The 12715-nt window shown below is 47.0% G+C and overlaps 1 protein-coding gene across 2 annotated transcripts in view; it reads right to left on the reverse strand.

Annotated features, from left to right (window-relative positions):
- Nucleotides 1-12715, reverse strand: part of PDIA5 (protein disulfide isomerase family A member 5) — a 96723-nt gene that overhangs the window by 39367 nt on the left and 44641 nt on the right. For both annotated transcript variants that reach the window (XR_014316111.1, XM_082747460.1), the window contains exon 8: nt 7345-7412. Coding sequence is in view for 1 of the 2 variants with exons in the window: in XM_082747460.1 (XP_082603586.1) it covers nt 7345-7412 (68 nt within the window). In the remaining variant the exon portion in view is untranslated. The remainder of the gene's footprint in view (nt 1-7344; nt 7413-12715) is intronic.

The following is a 12715-nucleotide window of genomic DNA, read 5'->3' on the forward strand; positions in this document are numbered from 1 at the left end:
CAGACATTTCTGCAAAGAAGACATCCAGATGGCCAACAGACACATGAAAAAGTGCTCCATATCACTCGGCATCAGGGAAATACAAATCAAAACCACAATGAGATATCACCTCACACCAGTCAGAATGGCTAAAATCAATAAGTCAGAAAATGACAGATGCTGGCGAGGATACGGAGAAAGGGGAACCCTCCTACACTGTTGGTGGGAATGCAAGCTGGTGCAGCCACTCTGGAAAACAGCATGGAGGTTCCTCAAAATGTTGAAAACAGAACTGCCCTATGACCCAGCAATTGCACTACTGGGTATTTACCCTAAAGATACAAACGTAGTGATCCAAAGGGGCACGTGCACCCGAATGTTTATAGCAGCAATGTCCACAATAGCCTAGATGTCCATCAACAGATGAATGGATAAAGAAGATGTGGTATATATACACAATGGAATACTATGCAGCCATCAAAAGAAATGAAATCTTGCCATTTGCGACGACGTGGATGGAACTAGAGCGTATCATGCTTAGCGAAATAAGTCAAGCGGAGAAAGACAACTATCACATGATCTCCCTGATATGAGGAAGTGGTGATGCAACATGGGGGCTTAAGTGGGTAGAAGAAGAATCAATGAAACAAGATGGAATTGGGAGGGAGACAAACCATAAGTGACTCTTAATCTCACAAAACAAACTGAGGGTTGCTGGGGGGAGGGGGGTTGGGAGAAGGGGGTGGGATTATGGACATTGGGGAGGGTATGTGCTTTGGTGAGTGCTGTGAAGTGTGTAAACCTGGTGATTCACAGACCTGTACCCCTGGGGATAAAAATATATGTTTATAAAAAATAAAAAATTAAAGAAAAAAAAATTCTCCCAGTGACGGAAGTCACCTGTGCCTTGGGCAGTGCCATCCCTAGAGGCACCTAAACACATCTTCCCAACTATTTTAGGTATCTAGCACAATGCCTGGCATACAGTAGGCACACAATTAATGCTTACTAAATCACTGATTTTGCCCCATATGTGGGATGCTGCAACGAGAATAAGCCTGAAATAGAACTTACTAGAAGCCCTGGGACCCTCTACTGGCCATTCTGCTCATTTCCCCAGACTGATTCAGCAGCCTGTTCCAGTAATAATCGTCTACTTTAAAGTTCTGTTTTTATTCTAATTGATCTCCCTAGTGTGGGCACACATCCACCACGAGATTAATCTTCCATGTCCTCCTTGTTTGTGATATCACTTTCCCGCACAAAACCTTTCAATCCCACAGAATACGGGCTAGCATCTAACTCCACACTCAGAGATCATAGGGTCCCTATCTCATTTTTGAGTTTTTCTTTCCTACAAAACCCTTAACTGTGTACCTGCTAGGATCCCGGGAATGGGACAGTCTGACACGGCTGCATAGGGAGGAAGCTGGACTGCCTGTAGTCTAAGGGATGCAGCAGATAGGGGTATACTATCGTGACTAGGATGCTGGGGCACAGGCATCAGGGTGTTGCATTTGGGTCCTAACTCCCCACTCAGTAGATGCATTTCCTTGAATAAGTCGGCTGCCTGTGTGCCTTAGTTTCCTCAGCAGCAGCCATGTTCTGTGATTGCTGGGAGATGGTAAAGGGAAGAGATCTTCAACACTCAAGGTATCTACAGCTCTCAAAATGTGTTAGCTGTTAATGTCCACAATAGCTGAACTATGAAAGAGCCCAGATGCCCATCGATAGATGAATGGATAAAGATGTGGTACATATATACAATGGAAATCTTGTCATTTCCAATGACGTGGATGGAACTAGAGGGTATTATGCTAAGTGAAATAAGTTGATCAAAGAAAGACGATTATCATATGATCTCACTGATATGAGGAATTTAAGAAACAAAACAGGATCAAAGGGAAAGGGAGGGAAAAATAAAACAAGACGAAATCATAGGAAACCAACTAAGGGTTGCTGAAGCAGAGGGAGGGAGATGGGGTAACTGGGTGACGGGCATTAAGGAGGGCATGTGATATAATGAAGACTGGGTATTGTATAAGACTGATGAATCACTGACCTCTATCCCTATACCTAACATATCACTATGTTAGTTAATTGAAGTTAAATTTTAAAAAACAAATTAATAAAAAAAAGTTACCTATTTTCATTAATACAACTGAGAAGCTCTGTGATTCTGCCCAAATTTGTTGAACACATGCTGTGTTCCCCTGGCCCTTACTTTGTGTCTTCTAGTCCTATTGCTTAGGATGGCCACTCCGACCTCTCAATTTCTACCAAAAATTGATTCATCCTTGAAGGTAAATCAAATTCCACCTTCCTGTGCAGCCTTTCCAAACCACCTTTGCTTGTGATGAACTTTTAATTCTCTGAGGTTTTTTTTTTTTAGTACTCTTGTGCCTCTTGGGGATACTTATTAACTAGGTAAATGTTTCTTTTTTTTTTTTTTTAAAGATTTTTATTTACTTATTTGTCAGAGAGAGAGCGAGCGAGAGCGAGCACAGGCAGACAGAGTGGAAGGCAGAGTCAGAGGGAGAAGCAGGCTCCCTGTGGAGCAAGGAGCCCGATGTGGGACTCGATCCCAGGATGCTGGGATCATGACCTGAGCCGAAGGCAGCTGCTTAACCAACTGAGCCACCCAGGCATCCCTAGGTAAATGTTTCTTAATGATTTTATCTATTTATTTGACAGAGAGAGAGACAGCACACAAAGCAGGGAGAGTGGCAGGCAGAGGGAGAAGCAGACTCCCTGCTGAGCAAGGAGCCTGATTCAGGGCTCTGATCCCTGGACCCCGAGATTATGAATTAAGCTGAAGTCAGATGCTTACCTGATTGTACCACCCAGGTGCCCCGAGACAAATATTTTTTGAAAAACTATGTACAAACACTTTCTGGAGTCCATAAAGCCAAATGAGGCAAAAGCTGGTCTCAGCTTAAAAATTAAGGTCACAAGTCCTGACCTAGAACCACACGAGCTTGTGCCTCACAATCCGACAGGAACAAGATGGAAGCTTCATGGAGCTGGTGCTCAGAGAAGGGTAAGACTTCCACAGACATGGAAGTGAGACAAAACAAGACGCAGGCCAAGAAACAGGGAATATGCTGGTTTAACAGGACTGTAAGACACAGAAGGGGGCAGAAAGAGAAGGGTGACAGGTTCACTGCTGAGCTCACTCTGGAAAAGGCTTTAATGCCTAAGAAACCAGGACTTTATTCAGGGGGTGCTGGAGGCTTTTCCAGCTGCATTTTGCTTTTTTCTAAGATTTAATTTATTTTGAGAGAGAGAGACAGAGAGAGCACAAGTGGGGGGAGGGGCAGAGGAGAGGGAACAGCAGACTCCCCACTGAGCAGGGCTCGATCCCAGGACCCTGGGATCACGACCTGAGCCGAAACCAAGAGCTGGATGCTCAACTGACTGCGCCACCGAGGAACCCACTGCCCCCATTTTCTTTTTTAAATATAAACAGGTCACGGTGTAAGGGGCAAGTCACGGGTCAGAGAGAGAAATCAGCAGTCCCTGGCAATCACCCTGTGTGAGCTAACCAAGCCTGACCCAGGCTGGTGGGCAGAGAGAGGACAGAGGACATGAGGGAGAGAGATGTATGAAGAGGCCCCAGCAAAAAGGCATGTTGGCAGAGGAGCCTGGGGTACTTGAGAAGAGTCATGAAAGCAAGCTGGCGGTCTGTTGGGTGGGAAGACATGGAATTTTGTTTTAGACATCCTGCATTTGGGACATAAAGGAGAAAAATTCAGACCAAGATGTCAAGCAGGGAGTCTGATACACAGTCGTGGACCTTAGGGACTCAGGCTCCATGGAGCTACATTTTGTTGAAACTGTGAACGTAGATAAAATCACTGAGGGAGAGGCCATCACAACAAGGAACACAATGCTGAGCCCTTGCTCCACCATGCTAAAAAGAAAAGAGGCTGAAAAGAGGAAGCTTGGGAGCACCCTCATTTATTGAGTGGGAGGAACAGTAAGCATAGGGCAGTGGAGGGAGTCAGTCGTGTGCATCTGTGAATTATCTGTAGGTTACAGAACTGTTTCCACATGCCAGCCATTCGCTCTTCACAACAGCCTAGTGAGGTAGACGGGGTTTGCATCATTATCCCCATTTTACAGATGGGGAAACAGAGACTCCAAGGCTATTTGCCCAAGATCGCCTAGCTGGGTAGTAAGAGCAAGCACCAGAGTCTGATCTGCCCCAGTCTGTCACCATGACGACGCCTGTCATGGTGTTTGTACCTAGACAGCCCTCACAGCCAAGGTTAACCAAAGATTCAGTGTGGACCTCAGTAACTAGCAAAGCTGGGAAGAGGAGGCAGATGGGGAGAGGCTCTGAAAGTTGCTCAGAGGGGGAGCATCACGGCTGCTGACGAGGATGTCAATTAGCAGCAGTACACAGGACAGACACCGATGAGTCAGCAGATGTTAATGACAGCCAAAGAGAGGCAGATCTGAGTCTGGAAAATGGCAATGGCTGATGAGCATCGCTGACCTGGCCTGGCTTCCATCTTAAAGACATCATCAAGTTGAATATGCCCCAAGAAATCTGTAGAGGAGGAAGGTTTCTGACCCTTGCCACAGACACGGCTTGACCGAAAGGGTTCACAGATGAAGGAGACAAAGATTGGAGGTGCTAGTCCAGCTTGCTTGCAGCAGTGGTGAGGGGGCAAGTGTTTGATTTCAGGGGCCTACCATCCATCTCTGCCCTTATGTGAGGACACTAAGGCATCATGCTTCTGGTCGCCCTCTTTCTGGGGAGCTATGGCTGTACCATGAGCCCCTGCCTCCAGGAGCTTCCTGCAGTGGGCTGTGTGTGCGGCCACATCTTTCCCCAGTTATGGAGCTGGGAAAGGCCGAGAATTTTCTGAAGGTGCTCTCCTAAGAAATGTTTTGTATAAACGTACCCCAAGCAAAAAGACACAGAAGCGAGGCAATGAATGAACTCACACAACACAGATGCCTTACGCCAACGTAACTAACACCTGGCCAAAGCTGGGCTTGATCAGTCAGGCTCTCCAGGCACCCGGACAATCCCACTGGATTTTCTGTAATGTTCTCTAGGGAACTGGAAGGGTCACTTTCATGTTTCTGGACCTGGGCCCAGGCAGGAGAAGCATACACTGCTTGTTGGGGTTTTTTTGTTTGTTTGTTTCATTTTTTTAGAAGCAAATATCCTTAAAACAAGTAATCTTCAAGGCTAATCTTGAGAAAGAGCCTCATATGAGCCCAAGGCTAATGGGAAAGCCCTCATCCCACAAACATTCGTCCCACTTTGTCTCTGTCCTTAATAACTGATGCTCTGAATTCCCTTAAAAAGGAGGAACATCAGGGCACTTGGATGGCTCAGTCAGTTGAGCATCCAGATCTTGGTTTTGGATCAAATTATGACCTCAGGGTCGTGGGACCACGTGCAGGGTCTGCTTGAGAGTCTCTCTCTCTATGCCCCTCCCTCCACTCTCTCTCTCAAATAAATAAGTAAATAAAATATTAAAAAGGGGGAACATCAGTTTTTATATAAATGCAGAGCTTAAAATACAATGTCCCCAGGAGTGATAAGCCACACACTCATTCATTCATTCATTAACACATACGGGGCACCACTCTGAGCTTGGCCCTGTGCTTGTGCTGAAGAACTAGACACAAACCAAACAGAGCCCTAGTGTTCAAGAAGCTCACACTACATTGAGAAAATCATAATTAGTATCAACGGGTGAATGTGATCTGGAATAAAAGCGAAGATGAGCAGACCCGGCCATGCATGGCAGGGACAAGCTCTGTGGGAGCACAGGAGGGGTTGGGAAGAACACTGAGCTCAGCAGGGAGATGCACCATCAGCTGAGAATCTTCCAGATGTTGCATAAGACTGGCCCCAGGACCTCACCTGCTCTGATGGAGCTGGCGAGGCATTTGTGATTTGACTGGAGCTAGAGTTGTTTGACTTCCCCAACACCACAGAGCCAAGAAGTAGAGTCAAGGACTTTTCTAAGGGTATGTGTGGGCAGGCAGAACACTAGGTAATTAAGTCTTTTCTCCAGGCGAAATAATCGTGAAATATGCTATCTACTGAGGTCCCAAAATGCAAAGTGAAACTTCCCCCCAAGTGATGTATCTGTGCCCCAAGGCCAAACATCTCATTCATTAGTGAGAAACAAGCAGGACCTTGGTGTCGCCCCAAAATGAGGTCAAGCGAGAAAGCACCAGTTCTCTGCAACCCAATCCTGTAGCCAGACTGGCTGGCAGGGCTGTCACTATGCCCAGGTGCTGCCATGTCAACTTTTTAAATTGACTTTGAACTAATCACCAACTTAATTTGATCTGTAAATATCATGATTCAGATTTAAGACCTCAGAACTCCCTTCATGGGACTCTGGCTGGCTCCGTCATGATGGCTCGCCTCCCTACAACCTTTCACAAGACTTGTATGAATTTTTCCATGCTCCTTGGAGGAGCCAGCAGCTCTTTCTGCTGCCACTAACAGAAACAAAAACAAAACAAAACCCCAAATCTCTGTGGCTCAGGATATATGCAAAACTGACCAGACCATATGGTAGAAAAGAGACAAGGTAAGCAGGTGGGGGCCACACAGAGATGACCAGGACCATCAGCGAGGGGTCCTCAGCTTAGTGAGCTCTGACTGTCCGGCTTCCCTGCCCTTCCTGCACCATCCTGGCTGCTCTTCCTTCTTAAGGACCGTTTCCTCAGTGACTCCTCTTCCCCATCCTATTCCTGAAAGGTGGGCAACCCCAAGACAACCCTGCCTCCTGTCGGATTCCCATCCCTTCACATTCTGCACCCTCTCCTTCAGAGAGCGCCCGTAAGCTTAGATCTCCAGCTTCCTGTCTGGACTATTTCTTCCTGCTGTCAGTTCCATGGTCATCCCACAGCATGGGAGCCAGAGCCTTGGCAAGCCTGGCAGGGAACTGTCCCTGAACCCGCTTATACTTTGGGCCCACCACTGGTTACTACACCCCTTTCTTTACCACTGGGCTACCCAGCACCAAGAGCCTCAGTCCACCTTGGCACCTAGCCCCCATCATTCTGGAGCCCTGATGGTCTGCTAATGGCCCCTCGTCACCCAGCAATTCCACCTGTGCTTCTTGCTGGTTTCCTGGCTATTGTGTTACTGGTCTTGGTAGGACAGGCACCAGATTCTCCCAGTCTCAGCAACTCTGCAGAGTTCTTACCATCCATCAAGGACAGGTCTGGGTCACAGGCTCAGGGAACAGGGGCAGTAGCAGGAGGGGGTGGGCTCACAATTTTCAAACCCGCCCTCCCCCTCCCCCTGCCCTGAAGCCCTCCTCCCACAACTTTCCGGGTGAGCCAGCCAGCCCTGCCAGGCCCATGGGCCTCACTTACAAAGTCGCCTCGCAGCTGGGTGGCAGCCTTCTGGAAATGTGGCATCATCCTCTTGCACATGCTGCACCCTGGTCACGGGTGGGAGAGAAAGCAGATGCCGTTACACCAGGTACCAGGCCCCTGTCCCCTGCCCTCGCCCTGCTCCCCCTCACCCCAGGCTGACCTCCGGCTACATTCACCCAGCCTGCAGAAGGGCAGGGCCACCCCAGGGCCTGGGAACACAGAAAGAACGGGAGGCAGAGGCCCGGCTCTCCAAAGAGCTTACAGTCTCGATGGCATAAAATAGGATACAGCCCAGCAGTCCCTCATCAAACATGGGCCTAAGCAAAAATAACATGGCTGGAGAAGGGCAAAGCAGGGAATAATTTAGGGCTGATCAGGAGTTCACCAGGAATTCTAGGAACCAGAATGGAGACAGGAAAGCTCAGCTAACAGCCTCCCTTCACTGCCTAGTCAGGGGCTAGGAATGAACATGAACCACATGCCATCAGGAAGAAAGTGGTCCAGCCACCGAGACGAAAAAGCTTTGGATTTCCACAGCCCTTTTCCTTCCACCCACAAGAATAGCTGGACAGTGAGTGGAGCACCAGGTCAGGATTGGTGCACCTGAGTGCCCATCTTCCCATCATGCACTGCATGGCCCTGGACAGGTCACCTGTCCTCTCTGGCCGATGCCTCCTTCTGGCAAATGAGGGCTGAAGCACACAACCTCAGGGCCCCTCCAGCTCTGACATCGGACAATCCTATGAGGTCAGCTCAGTCTTCTGTGGGGTTCTGTGGTCTACCATGGCCACACTCTTCTCCCAGGACACTGAAGGTCCCCCAAGACTTGGGGGACACAGGGCCCAGAGAGTCAGGCTCCAAAGATCCACGACTACTTCCGAGTGACCTTGATTTAGAAGCTCGCCCCACCCTGCATCAGTCGGAGCAGTCCACATTTCGGCACTGAGTCCCACAGGACATGAGCGCAGGTTTCTTCAGACATAAGGAATTCTGACATGACAGGCTGTTCCTCTTTCTGACAGCCGCTCTGCTGCAAAAAGGCTTTGAGATGCAACCTAAAGGCCGCAGACACCAAAGCTGCCTAGAACCCCATGTCAGGCTAGATCTCATCTCAACATGACACTGTAGGGACAGGGCCATGCGGCAGCAGGCCGACAAGCTCTAATCCATGTTAGCTAACACGCAGCAGACCTCAGGCAGAGTGATACTGATCAGAGAGGTGCTCTTCCCCACTGGACCACACACAGACACTGCAGAACTGTGAGCAGGTCCAAGCTACCCCCAGGGCCTCAGGAACCTCCCCAGCACCAATTCTACTGGACCACATGTAACACAGGCTATTCTGACATGGAGTCCCCCAAGTGCCCACAGTCTCTCCCTAACATGCCGGCCTGGCAGACCGATGGACACACACTGGACACATGCCAGCATATGAAGCGTGGGCTCAGGCTCATGCCATTAGTTCAGGCTTAGAACGCCGGGAGACTCAGGAGAGCAGGAGCTGTTGCCAGGCCAGCACGCAGCACAAGCCCACCGCTTCTGCCCTTAGGAGACATGAGAGCAGCAGCCTACATAGCACCACCCCCACAAGTGTCATGAAGAAAGGAACATGACATTTGCAGGGGACACTGTTCCCACTGTGGGACAGCACAGAGGCTGGACACAGGGACAACAAGGGTGCCTCGGCCAGGTGCCCGTGCCCCATGCTGGATGCCACACAGTAGGGACAACAGGCCACACAGTAGGGACAACAGGCCACACAGAAGAGTAAGAAGCTCGGCTCTGAGAGAGTAGGAGATACAGGCCTGTGCCTCCCCTTGGCTATTTGCTGCCTCTGAAAGGCTGGCCATGTGGTCTGAGCCTTAGCTTTGCCATCTGTGGAGTGGGGACAGTACCTGTCCCGCAGGTTTAAGGATAGTGCCTGACACTCAGCAGGGGCAGCACTGTGAACACAAGACCTAAATGTATGTTCCCGCTACATCTGTGGGGGGCAGGGAAGCAGAGTAATTTCAGAGGGTGGGGGGACACTCCTCCACAGTGGACAGAGGCTGTCACTCTTGGGAGGGAAAACGAATGGGGGTGGGGGGCACTTGCTTTCACCCACTCTTTACCTGGTGACTGGATGAGGGGGTGAGAGTCAGACACCCCCTGGACCATGTTCATCTGTCAGGAGCCTAATTTATGAACTGTCCCCAGAGGGGTGGCGTCTCTCGTCCAGCTCTGACCCTCTGGAGCGGCAGTGACCTTACCCTCTGCCACAACCTCCCAACTCCACGCCCTCCCAACTCCCTGTGGGTGGAGCTCAGCAGTTCTGGAAGAAGAAGTTAGTGAGGTGAAGAGGTGATAGGAAGAGTAATAGGAAGCTCCAAGCCAGCCAGTTTCCAATTTAACCTCACCAAAAATAGAGATGGGACTGTGATCCCTATCTGAATTTATCTCTCAATGGATTCAACTGAGAGGCAGGGGAAGAAATAAGACTAACTGTCACTCTCAAATCCCCAAAGTTATAGTAGTCACTCTTTTATTTGCTCACTAATTCAGTCAACAAACATTCACTGAATAAGCAGTAGGTCCTGAGGACCTGGATTCCTTGTCACAAGTAGAGCCTCCCAATACCTTAAGGTTCATTCACCCCAAACATGATCAAAGGATCAGAGTCCTAAAAGTCTTCCCACTTAGGGAACTGGTGTTTCCAGCAATAAGCTGAATTATGAAGCCATGAAGGCTTGAGTGGACTAGTATAATAAAAGCACAAGTTTGTTTCGATCAAAACAACCACAAAAAAGAGTCCTGGGGTTACCTGAGACCCAGGAGGCTGTCCAATCTGAACCCTCCAAGAACCGAACTTAACAGCTCCCAGTTTTCTCCCTCCTTCCCCAAATGCTGATTGCTCTGTGACCCCAACAAGGGGTCTAACTTCTCCTACCCCAGCTTTCCATTCCATAATAACTATGCTTGCTTCTCTGCCTGCTGTGGTGAGAAGGATGGGCCCACTGCCAGACAGCCTGGGGAAGGGCTAGGGAGAGATGGCTCGCATATTCTAATACAAACTGCTAGGGAGCTACTCTTTTAAGTGGTCTACTAGTATCATTATCCTGAAACCCACACAACTGTACCATGTTCCTGCCTTGTGACACGTACTATGTACCGATATGCACTCAGCTTTAGTCTCATTTAACCAATGCCTTGAGCTCTGAAGTGTTCTGAGATGAACCATATGAGGCCCTGTCCCCAAGGGCTGGGTAGGCAGGACAATTCCTGGGGCAACTGGCAGCTGGGCCATTAATAATGTCCCTCCAAGGAGAAACAAAACGGGGGTAAGCCAACCAGTGAACATTAATGAAGAGAATGACCCAGGGTTAAAGTGCAGATCATTCTGAGCAGAGACAGCTCTAACAAGACACCAGGATCTCCCTTCTATAGGCAAGCAAGGTTTCTGAGAAGAGGATGGGTTAGAGGGATACCTGGCAATCAACAGGGGTAGCAGAAAGGCTATTGTCATGGTGAATAAACCATAGGTCCAAGTCAGGGAGAACCACCAGATCCTCCTAGAAGGACAGCCATCCAGAGAGGCATGATCCCTCAGGTGGAAATGGGAGGAGTCTCTGCTCAAATAACTTCTCAAGAAAGGGGATTTAAGACAGGCTTTCAAGAGTAAACAGACCTGAAATGAGAAGTTACGACTCACATCACAGAAATACAAAGGATCATAAGAGACTAGTATGAATGATTGGTCACCAACAAACTGGACAATCTAGAAGAAATACATAAATTCTTAGAAACACAATCTTCAGGGCACCTGGGTGGCTCAGTGGGTTAAGCCTGTGCCTTCAGCTCAGGTCATGATCCCAGGGTCCTGGGATCAAGCCCCGCATCAGGCTCTCTGCTCAGCAGGGAGCCTGCTTCCCCCCTCTCTCTCTCTGCCAGCTACTCTGCCTTCTTGTGATCTCTCTCTCTGTCAAATAAATAAATAAAATATTTTAAAAAAAGAAACATAAAATCTTGTAAGACTAAATCAGTAAGAAACAGAAAACCAACCTGAATAGACCAATTACTAGCAATGAGACTGAATCAGTAATCAAAAACCTGTCAACAAACAAAAGTCCAGGACCAGATGGCTTCACTAATGAATCTTCCAAACATTTAAAGATTTAATACCTATTCTTCTCAAACTCTTCCAAAAAAATTAAAGAGGAGGGGAATACCAAACACATTTTATAAAGCCAAAATTATTCTGATTCCAAAACCAGAGAAGGACACCAGAAAAAAGGGAAAATTATAGGCTGATATCCTTGATGAACACAGATGTAAAAATCCTCAACAAAATATTAGCAAACCAAATTCAACATTAAAAAGATCACACAACACAATCAAGTGAGATTTACTCCAGGGATGCAAGGATAGTTCAATACCTGCAAATCAATCAACATGATACACCATGTCAACAAAATGAAGGATAAAAATCATAAGATCATCCCAACAGATAAAGAAAAAGCACTCAGTAAAATTCAACTTCTGTTTATGATAAAAACCTTCAACAAAGTGGGTATAAAGAAAACATATCTCAACATAATAAAGGCTATATACAACAAACCCATAGCTAACATCATACTCAACAGGAAAAAGCTAAAAGCTATTCCTCAAAGATCAAGAACAAGACAAATATGCCCACTCTTGCCACTTTTATTCAACACATTATTGGAAATCTTAGCCACAGTAATTCGGCAAGAAAAAGAAATGAAAGGCATCCAAATCAGAAAGGAAGAAGTAAAACTGTCACTATTTGCAGATGATATGATACTATATATAGAATACCCTAAAAACTCCACCCAAAACTGTTAGAAGTAATAAGTAAATTCAGTAAAGTCATAGGATACAAAATCAATCTACAGAAATCTGTGGCATTTCCATACACTAATAACAGACTATCAGAAAGAGAAATAAAGAAAACAATCACATTTAAAATTGCATCAAAAAGAATAATATATCTAAGAATAAACTTAACCAAGGAGGTAAAAGACCTGTACATATACTGAAGACTATAAGACATTGACAAAAGAAAGTGAAGATGGCACAAATAAATGAAAAGATATTCCACACTCATAGATTAGAAGAATTAATATTGTTAACATGTCTATACTACCCAAAGCAAACTATAGATTTCAATGCCAACCCTATCAGAATTCCAATGGCATATTTCAGAGAACTAGAACAAATAATTCTCAAATATTTATGAGCTGCAAAAGATCCCAAATAGTCAAAACATACGAAAGAACAACAAAGCTAGCAGGATCATGCTCCCTGATTTCAAACTATACTGCAAAGATATAATAATCAAAACAATATGGTACTGGGATAAAAACAGATA

This window comes from Mustela nivalis, assembly GCF_964662115.1.
Source record: "Mustela nivalis genome assembly, chromosome: 1".
Lineage (NCBI taxonomy): Eukaryota > Metazoa > Chordata > Mammalia > Carnivora > Mustelidae > Mustela > Mustela nivalis.